General features: G+C 40.0%; 1 protein-coding gene, 2 long non-coding RNA genes and 1 pseudogene across 3 annotated transcripts in view; 2 read left to right on the forward strand and 2 right to left on the reverse strand.

Moving 5' to 3' along the window:
- The window catches only part of TRUB1 (TruB pseudouridine synthase family member 1), a 39009-nt gene extending 29770 nt beyond the window's left edge, over nt 1–9239 (reverse strand). Inside the window, exons 1-2 of the mRNA XM_072805199.1 lie at nt 8888–9239; nt 5118–5216 (exon numbers count right to left, since the gene is read on the reverse strand). Of these exons, the coding sequence (XP_072661300.1) occupies nt 5118–5216; nt 8888–9173 (385 nt within the window). The 5' untranslated portion in view covers nt 9174–9239. The remainder of the gene's footprint in view (nt 1–5117; nt 5217–8887) is intronic.
- The window catches only part of LOC140620830 (uncharacterized), a 144340-nt gene that overhangs the window by 71576 nt on the left and 55465 nt on the right, over nt 1–17299 (forward strand). The gene's annotated exons all lie outside the window — the stretch shown is intronic.
- The window catches only part of LOC140620828 (uncharacterized), a 29753-nt gene that overhangs the window by 7903 nt on the left and 4551 nt on the right, over nt 1–17299 (forward strand). The gene's annotated exons all lie outside the window — the stretch shown is intronic.
- Nucleotides 811–5095, reverse strand: LOC140620827 (small nuclear ribonucleoprotein-associated protein B-like; annotated as a pseudogene).

Genomic DNA, 17299 nt, shown 5'->3' on the forward strand with positions numbered 1-17299 from the left:
GTTACCCAACTTAACTTTCTCATTTTATATCCAAGAAAACCAAGGCCCATTGAAGTTAGGTGATTAGTGAAAACAGAATTCTAGGAAGTCTACTACAAAAGTGGTATGTAGAAAGATTATCTGGAGTTGAGGCCCACCCAACCAGTAGCTTTTCATTCAAGGGACAGTTTATTTGACAGAATTTTTACTCAGGTTTTTCTCAATCATTCAACATTCAATCACTTAACATTTTATTCAGTACTTATTATACAGGCACAGAACAAGTAAGACCTGGTTTCAGCCCTTCATGAGTTAACAAAAGAAAGAATAGAATGTAAAGTTTTACATTAACATAAAAAAGCAAGGTGCACAGGCTGTATAGGAAGAGAGCATTTCCACCAAATCTGGAAAGGTCAGTAGGATTTCTAATAATAAAGAGATGAGCAGTTTGTCCAAAAGAAAGGCATGAGCAGAGACACAACACTTTGAAAAGTGGGAAGAATGGAGAGAATGAATGAATAACAGGATTTGCCATGCACTGTCTCACAATTATTTATTTATTTATTTTAAAGACTTTATTTATTTATTCATGAGAAGAGAGAGAGAGGGAAAGAGAGAGAGAGAGAGAGAGGCAGAGACACAGGGAAAGAGAAGCAGACTCCATGAAGGAAGCCTGATGTGGGACTCAATCCCGGGTCTCCAGGATCACATCCTGGGCTGAAGGCGGCACTAAACCACTGAGCCACCCGGGCTGCCCTATTTATTTATATTTTAATATTCTTTTCTTTTTTTAAAGATTTTTATTTATTTATTCATAAGAGGCACAGAGAAAGAGGGGGGGGGGGCAGAGACCCAGGCAGAGGGAGAAGCAGGCTCGCAGGCTCCATGCAGAGAGCCTGATGTGGGACTTGATCCCGGGTCTCCAGGATCACACCCTGGGCTGAAGGCAGGCGCTAAACCGCTGAGCCACCGGGGCTGCCCCATATTTTAATATTCTTAAGAGTTTATTATAAACCAGTTTCACAGGCGACAAGGAAATAAAAGGACTGTGCACAGCCTGACGGGAAACAGACAGGGAGCTGAGGAGGGCCAAGATGAGTCTAAGGCCTTGGTGAGCACATTCACGGGGCAGGGGGCCCTGAAAGGGAAACCAGACAATCTTGTGAGACTCTAAGAACAACGGCATAACAAACATGTCTGTGGTAATCGGGCCCACGCCTCTGTGGAGCTACTTCCATAATTCTGTGGCCAAGGGTCAAAGGAGGCCTCACATGCCCGGGGAAGGGGGCCGCATCTCCGGCAGGAACATGCCCATCCCCGTCGGAGTTCCTTGACTGGGAGGGATCCCCATCAGGGGGCCCATGGGAGGCCTCATGCCAGGCGGTGGGCCCATCATGCCTGGAGGCGGGGTCCCCTGGCCCATAGGTGGGGGAGGACCCCCAAGGCCAGGTGGGTACTGGGTCGGGGCCTCTGCAATGCTGGCGGTGGCAGCAACTGCAACAGCAGCCACAGTGCCTCTTCCCTGCAGGGTCATCACCTGCTGGGATGGCCCATCAACCCCTCCGAATGGCCCTCATGTCCTACAGGAGCCTAGGGCATTGGAACACCAGCTGGAATTCCTCTGCCAGCAGCCCTGCCGATCCCTGAGTCCCCAGCAGCTCCAGCAAGTGGCACTTGGGCAATGCCAGTATCTTTGGGAGGAGGTCCCTCTACCATCATCGAGACCAGGTTCTCCCCCCGAAGCAGCACCAGACTGAGGACTTGCTTCTCATCTCTTTCTGCTTGTTTGACTTCTTTGGCTTGATCTTCCTGAACTCATCACAGTCACAGAGGATCAAATTCATATGCTTGTCAAAAGCCTTGAAGGTGCCAATGAAGATCCGGCCATCTTGTAGGATGCACCTCATCCTATAATCGATGTGTTGCAGCATTTGCTGCTCTTTCCCACAGTCATGGTGGTGGTTCTGATGGCTCCAATTCCCCTGTCTCACAATACCACTCTCTTTCTCCATCTCCCAAATTTTCTGTGCTAAAATATTTCTCTGTAAAAAACTGTCTCCAAACCTATCCAAATGCCCTAGTATTCTATTCTCAAATCGTAAGACAGACTTCTTTAAATGAGGAAAGCCACTTTGGAACAGGCAAGGGTACGATACATGTAATTCCAAAGCTTTTGCAGTTAGAAGTTTCTATTGCCATTTATCTAATTCTCCAACACCCTTGCAATCATCTTGAAAGACGATTAATTCCATTAATAGAATTATAAACCCAAATTTCAGATTATATCTTAAATTGTCAGCTAACTTCTTAAATCTGTACCATTAATATAGCACAGGAAAACTCCAGCAAAAACAGTCTACGTTTTGAAAGTAAAAGTATATTTTTTCGCACACAGGTTCAGTTTTATTTTTTTTAAAAAATGCCTTTATAAAGCACTTGACAGAGTACAGCATATATCTGTGTATTATAGATCTTTCATATTTCAATAAACCTACTGAGAGTTATAGTAGATATTACCCTTTCAAGAGATAAACAAGTAGAGATTCAGAGAAGTTATTTATAGATATTCCTAGGCTGTATTTGGTAAATAAAGCAGCTAGTTCACAAACTCATGATGATTAGAACACAGTGTTTATTCTACGATACAGCAAAAATCAAATTCTAACGGTCTCCAGAACTACTAATTTAAATAACAAATACTCTTTATTCTGTGACAAAATACCTACATTTAAAAATTTTTTTTCCTCATCAGGAACTACAGGTATTAGAAGAAAAATTAATAAATTTGATATATGCACAGATTATATCATCATAAAGTCCCTGGGTAATAAATACATATTAAGCCTCCAAATAGGAAATTATTTCCAATGCATTTTCTTCCACCCATACAAATCTTAGTCAAATGCCAGCCTTTCATAAGACTAAAATGTAAATTTCAACAAAATCCCTTAGCTGTAGGGTAAAAAATAAACTTATTTATTCATCGCCTTGAATATCACTATTTTCTGCATACCAATGAATAAAAACCACCAGAAACTAATACAATTGGTCTATATGTAAATCAACAGCAGACCTTATCCTGTCTCTTCTTATATTTTTGGTGTTGTGCCTTGGAAAACAGTAGAACAGAATGGTTACCACAAATAGGCTTCAACTTAAGGAGCGCTGAACTAATAAAAACTGAAGTCACTTTTAGGACCAATAGCAAAGAATGCTGTGACTGCTAGGTAACCCTGCAGTGGGCAGGGGAGGAGGGCAGGAGGCCCAGATATTTGCCACACCAGGTTAGGGCAGAAGCTCTGGAACTGAGCAGCTCTGGTTCAAAACCCTGACTCTGCTACAAACTATGACAATGCACTCTCTTTGAGTCTTCATTTTGTAAGATTAGGAATAATAACACCTACCTTATAGATTTAAAAAGAGGACTTAAGTATGTAAGTTATGCATGTCCTAATTGAAAGACTTCACACTTAGCAAGTTGCTCATTAAATGATTATCATTAGTTACAGTAGGAAACAATAACTTTAAGGTGTCAGAATTTGCCTATTCAAGTTCTCTAATTCTGGAAAATGGATTTGTGTTTTTTTTTTAACTTATTTAAATCTTCAGTAAAAATATTTTTCCTGTAATCTTAGAAAGTTCAAATCAAACATTATTTCTAACTTTCTTGAGAAACAGAATTTTCTTCACCAACATTATCCTTTACTTCCAAATAAGCACTCATTTCCGTTGGATAACTTAGACCAGGTTTGTATCTAATGTTTGTATCAAAATTTTTAGCGCTAATAAAATGGATTGGACACTGCAGTACAGTATTTTATAAACCATGAATCACAGCCTATTAGAGCATCATGAAATCAATTTAGTGGATTATCAACATTAAAAAAAATGAAATAGAATAAATTACCAAACACCAGACCATGTAAAAAGTAAGCATTGTCCTACAGAAGTTTGTTTCTAGGATGTGGAAACAAGAAACCCAACATATTTATTTCTGAGACTATGGATAGAGTTGTATAAAAAGATTGTAAAACATACCCTAGCCTTTGGATACACACTTTAGCAATCTGCAAACTTTAGAACCTCTACCAGAGGCGAAGAAGAAGAAGAAAGAAGAAAGAAGAAGAAGAGGAGGAGGAGGAGGAGGAGGAGGAAGAGGAGGAGGAAGAAGGGAGGAGGGAGGGAGGAAGAGGGAGGAGGAGGGAGAAGGAGAAGAAAAAAGGATAAATGCTTTTGTTCCTGTCAATCAATTCCACCAATCTGCCTCCAGAAGCAATAATGCTCACTATATCTTCAAAAGAAAGTGTTACTTTCTCTCAGGAACCATACGGCTCACTTTCTCAAGAGGGCTGATCTCAGAGATTAAATTTGATATAGGCAAAAATAAGAGTCAAATATCTTGTCAGGAATCCCTAACACCAAGATTCATATACACTGAAGACTTACCACAGTGACATAGTAATGTTACATAGCAAGATCATAATGGAAAAAACACCAGTGAAATCCACACACAGGCTTTCTTATTTTCTCTTCTCCTATGACAGGGGACACTTGAGCATGCTCCTTTCTCCAAAATGTAAAAAAGCAGCAACACATGGGCAATGCTCCTACTCAGGGAAGTCCATCAGAAATTCAGTTCTCAAAGTTCCTAATTGGAGAGGCTGAAGATGATTACCCAGGCACACCTGCCTAAGTGGGACAAAATTTCAGACTTCTAAAAGGAAAGCAGGTGGTCACCATACATCACACTTTTCACACCAAGAGCCAAGGCACAGCAAACCAGTCAACAGATAGAGAAGGGTGGGAACCCTCTCAAAATCCAAGTTTCCAGATGCCTGCCAAGGGCAAGCCATGCAAGCAGGCCTTTCTAAACATAGTGATTTCAGACCTACTGCATTAACTCTTTTCTTTACAGATACAAACCCTTTCAAAGCCCTATCTACACACGCAAGTGACTATTTCTAATAGCTTTGTATACCTTGTGCCATTCTAAGGGCTTCTTTAGAAGATGGCATTATAAATCCATGGAGATCTGAAATACTCCAAAATAGACTGAAAACAGCATGGCTTTATCTGTTCTCATTATTTCTTTCTATAATAAGTGATAGTTACATCAAGCTTCCATTCATATTTCTTACCCAGAACTCCTCGGGCTGCACTGTCTAGTGTCCCTCCATGTCCAATTTTCAAAGTCTGTTTTTTCCTTTTGGTCCATTCTGGAGAAGGCATTCCAGCTTCTATGAGAGTAATTGGGATGAGAAATGGCAATTAGTAGACAAATGAAGTAAGATCTCCATAAATATAGGAGGGATGGAATATTCAAAACAAAAAATATTGTACAAAGTTAACAGATTAAGATAACATTACTAGCAAAGAACAGACTTAAAAATGTGCAGACACTCCCTAAATTACAAAGAAATAGTATTCCAAAATTAGTTTAGAAACTAGAATTCATTTTCTAACAGGAAAAAAAAAAAGTTTTTTTACACATTGAGCAAATATCTAGGCTAGCCCTGAAAACCCTAAAAATTCCTAGTAGTAGTGGATGTCAGGGAATAATGAAAAGAAGTTAGTTTTTATATAGGCAGCTAGTTTTAAAAGTTCTTGACTTCATTTCTAATTCTCTATTTCCTGGTATTCTTTGCTGGTACCCCCCAGCTACCTATTGTCAGGAGTACCTCTCAAAAGGCTACTTCTAAGAACACGAAGTTCCCAAACTATCTATTTTTGCTGCCCTTCTCTCCAAATCAAAACCCTCAATTCCTTCAGGAAGTTAAGCTTAACAAAAGGTTATGTGGGAAGTAGGCAACAGTTAAATTACCTCTTAAACTCTGAAGCATTTAGATTAAAAAAAAAAAAAAAAGAAAATCCTAATCTGGACCATCTCATCTTCCTATTGTAAAGATCAACTGAAATAGTTATCTGAAAGTGCTTTGGAAATTACAAGGCACTCTGACAATAAGTTATTATTATTATTATTATTACTGTTAAACATATATCCATATATCCATACATTGACATACTATTGGCTACTGAACTTCAAATGAGAAAGGAGAGAACAGTTCTATTCTATTGATCTACATCTCCCAAGCCCACCAAACTTCCCTTATAACCACTGACACGGAGAAGATAAAAAACAGAGCAAAAGAAAATGAAAAGAGAGGACAAAGCAAAGAAGGGAAGCAAAGCAATAATGGAGAAGCCAGAATAGATGACCAAAAGGATGTGCTGGGTTGCCTGGCCCAACCACATAATTACAGAACACAGTCTGTCTGGAACTCAGTCCTAATGCCACTCTCTAATTATATCACCATGCTGGGAAGGGCACGGCTGTCTGCTTTAGCACAAGCCCATAAGGACAGGCCCAAGCTTCAAACCCTTCACCTTTCACTTGCAATTCATTATGGATCTCTCATCTATAAATTTATAGAAAACTTTTGGAGAACTCTCTGTATTTTTCACCTTGACACTTCTTAGAGGATGAAGGCCCACAAATCTACTTCGCCCCTTTGCATCCAAATTTACCTCTTTCTAGTTCAAAGACATACCTACCACCTCTACTACACTGGAAATGTAATGTAATCTGTAAATGTACTGTAAATGTAAATGTAATGTAATCTGGCTCACCCTATTGGTAACATTTATGGAAGAATATTTCTTAACGTCTTTTCTAGCTACAAAATTCTGTTTTGGGCCTTGAAGGATTCCTATAGACAAAAAAGGGCGAGGATTTTTAGCACAACATGAACCAATATAGGGAGAGGCCAGAAGTGTTAATGGAGGCTATGACCATTAATAAGAGTGGCTTTGGTCAGTGCGTGTCAAACCTCGCTGGCATCAGAATGTGCGGCTTTGTAATTTGTATCTTTTACAAGAATTACCTTCCAAAGTAATTCTAACAGCTGGTTACAATGGCATTTGAGAAAGCCTGGTCCAGCTAACATAAATATAGAATAGACCAATGAAAGCAATACAGAAATGGAGTAATGAGAACGTCTGCATCTGGGTGAGAGGCTTCTAGAGGATGGCCTAGCAACAGCCTTGAAACAATGTTTTAACCAAGTTTCAACAAGAAACATCAGCTGTTAGAGACAGATGAACCAGAAGGCCAGGCTATGTCTTTGATCCTATCAGAAACCTATCTGAGAGAAAGAATGGTAATCATTACTTTGAGGATCAAAAAAGCTATAGTTTAGCTAACAAATCAGGCCAAACGAAAACAATTCTATATAGGAAACAACTCTGATGACACCACAAAGCTTGGTCTTAATTCAATTCTTCCCTTCAACATCCCTTATATGACCCATACTTATAGGTAACAAAGTATAAGGAAAACGTAACAAAAGAACGAGTAGATATAATACTGGAATTAAACATCTGCAAGAGTGTGCCTACTGCCCATGAAACATTAGAATCTGTACTGCTTCCATTTTATTCAACAAAGTCCTATAATTTGCTCTCGCATTAAAAAAAAAAAGGTATAAAGTTTGCCAAGGCACAATGTAAAAAATAAAATTCCTGGGGTGCCGGGGGGGGGGGGGGGGGGCGCTCAGTCTGTTAAGTGGCTAACTCTTGATTTCCGCTCAGGTCAGGATCTCAGGATGTTGAGATCAAGTCCTGCTTGTAGCTAGGCGCTCAGCGGAGGAGTCTGCTTGAGATTCCCTCCCTCTCCTTCTGCCTCTTCCCCCTGCTTAAGTGCTTGCTCTCTCTCAAATGAATAAATAAATCATTAAAGAAGGAAGAGGAGGAGGAGGAGGGGGAGAAGGGGGGAGGACCAGGGGAAGGAGGACGAGGGGAGGGGAAGGAGAAGGGGGAAGGAGGGGAAGGGAGAGTAGGAGTAGAAGAGGAGGGGGAGGTGGAGAGAAGGACCAGGGGGAGGGAAAGGAGGACAAGGGGGAGGAGGAGGGGGGGAGGGGAGAGGGAGAGGGAGGGGGAGGAAGAAATTTCCTTTACTGTTTTTCAACAGAAAGACAAGCCAGGGCCAAATTCAAGAGGGTTCTGAATATGCAGCTAAATAGTTTTATCACCATTATCTGCAGAAATTTCTGCTATGAGCTCAGTCAAGAGAAAAGATATCTTTCACCTTCACATCTCTACATAGATTTGGCTTCTTGTAGGTGTCCAAAAAAAAAAAAAAAAAAAAAAAAAACTAAGGTTCCTTGATGCCACTGCCTGAAATACTCTACCGGGCTGACGAACTGAGAGATTCTTCAGACTTTTCTAATATTCCCCTGGTGTACATGAAAAAAAAGAAAAAAAAAAAAACAACAAAAAGAATGCTCTTAAATTATACTTAGTGTTCCTCGAAATGTGGTCCACAGACCACTTACACCAGAATCACCTGAGGGGTGCAGATTAAACATGGTTTCCTAAAAAAAACAAAAAAAAAAAAAAAAAAAAAAACCCACCACCAGAATCTCCCAATCCCAATCCCTGGGAAAACCACTGCATTAAAGTCTTGGTTACTTAAGTAATATCTGCATTACCAAACTATGTTTAAGAATGCAGGTCTGGCGGGGGGGTGGGGGGGGGCGAGGCCAGGCTTCCTTCAGGAGGGGGTGCGTCACCGTGGGCCAAATGCAAAGGCTCCCGGGCGGCGGGACTGCAGACTGTTCGTCCTGCCCAAGGAAGGAGGCCTCTCCGTGTACGTGTGGGGGTCTTGTGCTTAGTTTTTTGTCCTTCCCTTGAGAACAACGGCCACCTAGGCTAGAGGAGTCCACGCCGGGGCAAGTCCAAGCCCGAGAGGCCCCGGGCTTCGGCCCAGAGCTACTCCGGGGCTCAGCCCTCCTTTCCCCTCCTTGGACTTCTTGAGCCACAAGAAAAAAAAAAAAAAAAAGCCCATTGGCTCCCCGCAGCTTCCGCTGTCGCGGCCGTCGCCTCGGCCTGGTCCCCACCCGGGCTGCAGTACCTGCCAGCAGCTTCTCCTTCAGCCGATTCAGCAGCTCGGCTGAAGTGGGCCCTTTGGGCTTGTGCACGGCGAACACGCCGCTCAGGGACAGCAGCTTAGTAGCCAGAGCGGCCTTGGAGACCCTGGCGTCGGGTCCGGTCCTGGCAGCGGCCGCCACGGCCGCGGCTGCAGCCGTCGCTGGGGAGGTGGCGGCCGTTGCGGCGGGTGTTCCTGCAGTTTCAGGGACCAGGGCTGTGTCTGTTTCCAAAGATGACGACGGTACCACCGCCGCCTCGGTAGCTGCCATACTTTTGGAGCCCACACCTGGTCTGTATCTGGGGTCGCACTCTAGTGACGCAACAGGAGTGCGCCCGACGTCCCTCCATGTTTCCCGTGCTTCGGAGCTGGGCCGCCGGGAGGGGCGGCCGCAAGGGCGTGTGGGAATTGTAGTCCATGGCCTTCTCCTGCGTGCTGAAATGGCAATGCCTTGCGAGGGCTCTGATGGAGTCCTTTTCCTCCTGTAATCTTACCTGTCTCTTGGGTCGGGTGAGTTCAGTACTGCAGGTGTAATTTGGAGTTCCAGCCCCAAACTCCTGAACCCAAACCCGAAGTCTATGTGTATATATATTCGGCGGGCAGTCTCTGTACATCCCACTGCCCACCCACCTTCCAGAACTAAGAGGACCCAGCTTCCAAGAATAGAAAATTTAAAATACTGATTTTGCTGCGGTTTGTGAAGAATCCTAGCTCCCTCAGTTCCCTGCTTGATTCGATTCATCGTGCCCTTGGATTCACGATTCAGAATTAAAATACACCTAAATGTAATTCACCATTTACCTGTTCCCTGCTGTATCCCCACTGCCTCACACAGAGTAGGCGCTTAACTAAATATTTCAGAATGAATAAATTGATCCGAGTTCTTCAAATTCCCAAAAGAAAGCCAATACTAAATCACTTGGGCTTATTTTGATGCATTTCTGTCCACCCCACCCTCTGCTGTACAATAATGACTTAGAGATTAGAGGGCCTTTTCCCACTGGTCTACCCCTGCTGTAATTCTTAAGAAGTTTAAGATTTTTAATACTAACTCTAATGTGGATTGCATCCCTTAGTAATCCATTGCTTAGGTATCAAAAGGCATTATTGCAATTCGTAAAATTAAGCTTTACTTTCGATTTGAGACTTTCTGGAAGTTATTTACACCCCCTATCAAATTCAGTAATATTGTTCTGATGCTGGTACAGAGTGGAGAAAATTTCTTCATTTTACTCTCCTTCAGATACATCAAATAGCATTATGAGTATTGTGAGAAAGATAATGTTGGTCTTCATTGTTACCCCACATTTTCTTACAGCCACCCTTTCTCCTCATCATCCTCTTGTACCTTAAAACCTACGATACTAATGATGCGTCTTTGCTGCTCAAAATGACCAATTAGGGAACTTGCCCCATTCACTCAACAAACACTTGAAAAAACAATGTTTCAAATATAGTATTTATTTCTATATTTTCATCCTTCCCCATTTCAATCAGATCGGCAGTCCTTCATTAAATCTCTGGGGTATACAACAATGTAAATGTACTTAGTGCCACAGAAATGTATACTTAAAATGGCTAAAATGGAATATGTTATGTTATGTATATTATGCCACAAAAAGAAAGGCCAAAAAAAAATCTTTGGGGAGTTTTTGCAAGCTAAAAAGCTGAATTGGAAGTGGGAGTCTCTTACTCTTATGGTTTATTCTAAAAGTCTAAGCTAAATGAAAACATTATGCATGGAAGTGCTTTGGAGGCCAGAAGAGAATAGAATTATTTTGAGAAAAAAGAGAGAAAGGGAGAGTGAGTGATTTACAGGTACCATTATTACCTGAGTGGATACTTGATCCTGCTTCAAGATTTTTCTTTTCCAGGAAAGTGTCACAACTTCAGAAGGGCTGACTGCACCCTAGAGAGCAAAGTATCCTTTAGCCTTAGCACAGATTTCTGGGTTCACCTCATGGTGAAAAGCAGAGAGCCAGAAACCTTAAGAGAAAGTTTAAAGCAGGACTGTACAATAATGACTTAGAGATTAGAGGGCCTTTTCCCACTGGTCTAGACATCCGTAAGATTCCCTAATTATTTTGTGACTCCAGGATGGAGAGAGTGGAGGGAGAACAGAAATAGAGATGAAATATAATGCTTCCATTTGAATTTTCCACAATGCCAATATAGAATCAGAGTTGGTTCAATTAAAAGATAACAGAAGAACCCTCCCTGGGTGTCATATGTAAGTGATAAATCACTAAATTCTACACCTGAAACCAATTTTACCATATATGTTAACTAACCAGATTTAGAGAAAAACTTGGGAAAAAACCAGAAAAATGGATATTTCTTGCACATTTTATTTCTGGAATGCTAGGGAACAGCAAAATTAATTCTACTCTGCTATTAAATCTGTACTCTTGGCATCAGAAGCATCAAGCTCTGGTTCTCCGATGTAACCAATGTGTCCCACATTGAGCAAGCCTTGAATTTACAAGTTATCTTACTTAACGTGTATGAGTTAGGATTCTTTGATTCAGAGTGACAGAAACTGATCCAGTTTAAAATATATCAGAAGGATTTTTGAAAAAGGATTTATCAGAAATATACTGGAATGTTACGCAGAACCTGGAAAATTCTGTCTCAGGTTCTCTCTCCACTCTTCCTGCTATTCTCTTGTGTCTCATGCTTCTCTTTTGCTTCTACCAGGCTTCCCCCCGCCCCTACTCCACAGTCTTGGTTTAAACCATCCTATTTTGATCTAATTCCAAAAATATCCTGGATGAAGTCCCTCCTGGCCACCTACAAAATATAGTGCTTCTCTCACTTTGTCTCTTTGTCTTTCCTTGTTCACTTTCCTGCTTGATTTTTCTCCATGGCACATTTTATGTGACGTACCAAATAGTTACTTATTTCGTTTAATGTCTTATTTCCTCCATCAGAACGTAAGCTCGATGAGGAATTTTGTATATTTTTTTCATTGCTATGTCTCTAGGGCCTGGAATAGTGTCACACATAGCACTCAATAAATAGTTGTTGAATAACTGAATGAATAAACATGGCATATCCAGCAGAAACCATGTAAATAAAGGGGAGTTAGTGCCAGTTTCCAGAAAAGTAAAGTGCTAAATACATAAAATAATAGATGTATATTCCAAGTGTAGCTTACCACAGGGCTTTTATCTCCATTTTTTTTGTATGTATGGAACTGATGCAAAGAGAAAATGATCACCTCGTGCTATATAATAAAACCCCAACTTTCTAGACCAGCTTCCATGCTGCCTTCAACTACCCAATCCCTCCAAGGATTGTTAATTAATGAGACTTAAAAATTGATAATACTATCAGGTTTGATTCCAAATCTGTCATCGACTCCACCATGGTTGCATTCTTGGGGCACTTCTTTGACCCTTGCCATAGGCAAGGATGCCTGGGAAAGCTGTTCTTTGCAAAGGCTCCTCCAATTGTTGCTCATCTATACAACTTCCTGCAGATGGTAGAAACATAGACAATAGTGCTTGGGGGCTGCCTAGGTGGCTCAGTTGATTAGACGTCTGCGCTTGGCTCAGGTCACGATCTCAGGGTCCTGGGATCAAGCCCTGCATCCAGCTCCCTGCTCAGTGGGGAGTCTGCTACTCAATCTCCCTCTGCCTCTGCCTCTCACCTATGACCTCTCTCTCTCAAATGAATAAATAATATCTTTTAAAAAAAGAAGCAAACAGTGCTTGATGAGAACTTCAAGACCATATAATGTGAGACCCTCATTTTAAAAGTGAAGCACAAAAGGGTGTTCCTGATAACCAAGAAGGGAAAGCTGGAGATGCTCAAACCTATACCATGGTCTTGAGAAAGGCATATTTTTAAAAGATCAGAGAACAGATGGGCATGTTTCATTACATGAAATTTGAGAGAGCTGAAAAACTCTCCAAAAAAATATTCTGAAAAAAAAAAATTCTGTATGTGCAATTTCAAATTATCCTAACAGAGAAGGAAATTATCCTAATAGGGAAGATAATTAAAGAAGCCAGTGATTGAATAAGAAACTCTGCTGTGAACTAAGTTATTTAAAGAAAACACATTTTTGGTTTCTTTAGAGTTAGACTTCTAAAAAAGGGTTTATTTTCTAAGGTATAAGTATTTTTAATGTTTTAATTTGGATCATAAGTTTTATAATTAGGAAAAATAGTAGCAATAATGTAAAATTTTTAATTAAGCAAGGAATTTTTTAAAAGAAGGGGTAGATAGCATCACATATTTTTAAAGAAGGGGCAGATACTATCACACACATGTAGGAAGGAGTAAGGTCAGAAAAGTTAAAGTCCAAATGATTCAGGAATGGGAAAAAAATTTAAGAATTCCAGAGATTAAAAAGAAAACAAAAAGGAACTTTTAAACAAGATCAAGAAAGATCAATGTACTACTTGAGGCCAATCAGGTGACAAAACTCAAGCAAAGATCCTATTTTACCTGACTTTTCCATCAAGGAGATGATTTTTGGATGAAAATGGGAAAAGTCAGCCACTGATAAGAGGCGAGTGAGGTCCATGAGGGGTGAGGAGTTTGGAAGTAGACATTTCTGCACTAGTTGAAAATAAAGTATAGGCTGAGTCCCAGAACTTCACTACAAGGTAGCTATTAAACATATTATAATCTCCATCTACTGATGAGAAAATGAAATTAAGGTTAGAGCATTTGACCAAGGATATATAGCTAGCAGAGCATACATGGATATGTGAGGGTCCCTAAGACCAACTTCAGAATGGGTTCTCTAGAAGGACTCATAGAATTCAAGAAAGCAGTTATACTCATGGTCACAGTTTATTATAGTGAAAGGATACAGATTAAACTCAGCAAAAAGTATAAAGGCACTTAGGATGAAGGCACCAGAAGAAACCAGGCATGAGCTTCCAGTTATCATCTCCTAGTAGGGTCACAAGGACAGCACTTAATTCTCCCAGTAATAAAAATGTGACAACATATGTGAAGTGTTGCTAATCAGGTGAGCTCTCCTGAGCCTTGGTATCCAGGGTTTAAATTGGGGATCCAGCATGTAGGCATAGAGTACCTACATGACTGACCTTAGCTGTTCAGTCTCCAGCCCCCCCAGAAAACAAATTAACAAGTGGCCCTGGGCCTCAGAAGTACAAGAACAGGTGCTCTAAGTCATCTTGTTAGCACAAACTTTCTTGTCCAACTGATACATTATAGCCCAAGACCTCAGGCATACTAAAACATTGTTATCAGGCAGGATATACCAAGGAGTGAGAAGTTATCCCCTGGGTATTAGTCAAGGACTAGCCTCTTCTTTGGAAAGTGCAGAGTTAACACAATAATTCATCTAACCCACATGTAACTCATTTAATGACTCTGAGAAGTATTAGTGGCATGTAAAGATGAGTCAGTTAAGACTCAAAATGAGTAAGCAGTTTGCTAAAGGTCCAACAACCAACAAGCGGCAGTTAGACTTAGTAGAATCCAGGTTTGCCTGACTCCAAAGTCCAAAATCTTAACCCAGTATTCCATAAGCACTAACCAGATTGTAGGGGCTAGAGAACTAAGCTGGATTGAAATTATTTTTATAGAGGTGAACATTAAATTATAGATGCTAAAAACCAATTCTCAGGGACAAGTCCTAGAAAACGTGGCTTTGAATCAACCTAAATGAAAATGCTTGGGGGATTTCAGTGTACATCAAGCCTTACATGAGTGCACTATAAACTTTGCATAAATATAAAATGGCCATATAAGATATAGAATCTTGGAAGCAATAACGGAATCATTATGCCCAGAATGACGGAGGTGTCATAGGTCCAGATAATACAGCTGACTCTAGGCAGTACTTCATACTCCAGATCTTTCCCTGTCTCAGAGATTTCTTGTCCCCTCTCTTCTCAGTTCAATAACAAGGTAATCTCATGAACTATCCCTAAGAAGGTGTGATGTTGAATCAAATAAAAATACTACTTACAGGGATCCCTGGGTGGCGCAGCGGTTTAGCGCCTGCCTTTGGCCCAGGGCATGATCCTGGAGACCCGGGATCGAATCCCACGTCAGGCTCCTGGTGCATGGAGCCTGCTTCTCCCTCTGCCTATGTCTCTACCTCTCTCTCTATCTCTGTGTGACTATCATAAATAAATAAAAATTTTAAAAAAATACTACTTACATAGGTCAAAACATCTGAACATCAGCGATTTTAATCTAATATTAACACTTGATGATAGTTGTAGGTGTCGTTCCTCCAGGAGTATTTGCAATTCAGTAGAGGAATCCAAGACACAACAGTACAGATGAGGAAGAAGAGGCACTTGTGAACATGGAAACATTCTTGATGCTTGCCAATCACATCATACGCAACCTACATTTTCCTGACAGTTTATTCTATTAAGCTATACCAATATCTCTTTATGACATTGTCATTTCATGTCCATTCAAATAAATTAATGTTCCCATCTCAGCTGACTCATTTGGCAGTAAAAGTTAGTTCACCTGCCAATGCATTAGCTGGCTTACAGGACCTCTCTATAAAAAAGGGACAATTTCACAGTAATAAGCAAAAAGAAGCCACATACCCTCTCTCCCCACAATGTAGCAGTTTATTTTATTTATTTATTTATTTATTTATTTATTTATTTATTTATTTATTTATTTTAAATAAATTTGAAATCAGGGTTTCTTTTTTTTAAGATTTTATTTATTTATTCATGAAAGACACAGAGGAGAGAGAGAGGCAGAGACACAGGCAGAGGGAGAAGCAGGTTTCATGCAGGGATTCCCTATGTAGCAGTTTAGATTAAACAAATGTGAAAATTTTTAAGGGCAAAGAGATAGAAGAGACAGGACATGACACAGAAAGACTCAAGATGATAGAAATATTTTACAATGTATAAAATAAAAATACTTGACATTTTCTTGCTTTTTAGGTCCATAAAAAGATCGTTTCTGCTTCTCTCTCCTCCTGTGTCTCTGCCTCTTTCTCTCTCTCTCTATGTCTATCATAAATAAATAAATAAATAAATAAATAAATAAATAAATCTTTTGAAAAAAAGTGGGGGGGATCCCTGGGTGGCTCAGCAGTTTAGCGCCTGACTTTGGCCCAGGGCGTGGATCCTGGAGTCCCGGGATCGAGTCCCACGTCGGGCTCCTGGCATGGAGCCTGCTTCTCTCTCCTCCTGTATCTCTGCCTCTCTCTCTCTCTCTTTCTATGTCTATCATAAATAAATAAATAAATCTTTAAAAAAAAAGATGATTGTAATTACTTCTGAGCTCTCAGAACATTCATTCAAAGGATATAATTGATTCCCTACAATGTATACAATGTTATCTATATACATTGAATAAATTCTCAAATTACACCAATATCCACAATAATAAATATTGAATTTGTATAAAATGACATTAATAATATAAATATTTATAATCTAATGTAAACACAATATGTGTGACTATATACATTAGGTAAATTACAAACACAATAGAACAGGCTTCGTTAGGATCCGTCCAATGGTATCTTTAATGCTGCCAAAGTAACACTGCAGATCTGATTGTTTTTATGTTGCTTAACATTGATTTGTTCATTTGTTCGTTCAACAAATGTTTATTATGCATTTGCTCTGTGATAGGCACATGAAATAACGTTCATATTGACCACTGGTGCAAATAAAGTCATTTATAAACAGCTTGGAGAAAGTATCATCAGTATCTGTTTTTAAGTAGGCTCTGAGGAGTTGGAATATTTAAAACCATTCTATATTCACATTCCAAAGATAATGTACAAATTGTCTGCATTGATTAATCTATGCTATCATAAGCTGGGGAAATGTCATTCTGTGACTTCAGTTTTCTTTAAACATTTAATAACGGTCTCCGCTTGAAGACCATTTTAAGGCTGTACTCAGAGGTGATGGATGTTTCCCATTAACAGGTCGAATGAAGAGCCTCTTATTTAGCCTGGACTATGCTTAGAAGCTGGCAGAGGAAGAAGGCTTTACCTCCCGTCATTTGTTATCTGAAAACTCCTGAAGGCTTCAACCTTTCCTATTACTACTTAATTGAATTTAGAAAATCATGATCTTCCTTTTAAATATTTTACCAGTTTTTAAACGTACGATTGATTTGAGGGGTGGGCGGGCCTGAAGAATGTTTGGATACCTTCCTCCTAATCTGTGATTTGGTATATATTCTACAATTTTAGAAATACCTGAATGTTTTGGCTAATGTAGAAAATAAAAATATGTTCTTATTTTTGGAGCCAAGGCATGTCCTCCTAAGTTTCTTGATTGTGCAGATATGCTTGGGCTTCAAAAATTTCTTGATTCTTGTGGTTAATCTTAGGTATGGATAAACATTTCAGAACAAGTGAAGCTTGACTATGAAATTCTAAAATTACTTTTTACTATTTAACATTGAATT

This window comes from Canis lupus, chromosome 29, assembly GCF_048164855.1.
Source record: "Canis lupus baileyi chromosome 29, mCanLup2.hap1, whole genome shotgun sequence".
Taxonomy (NCBI): Eukaryota; Metazoa; Chordata; class Mammalia; order Carnivora; family Canidae; genus Canis; species Canis lupus.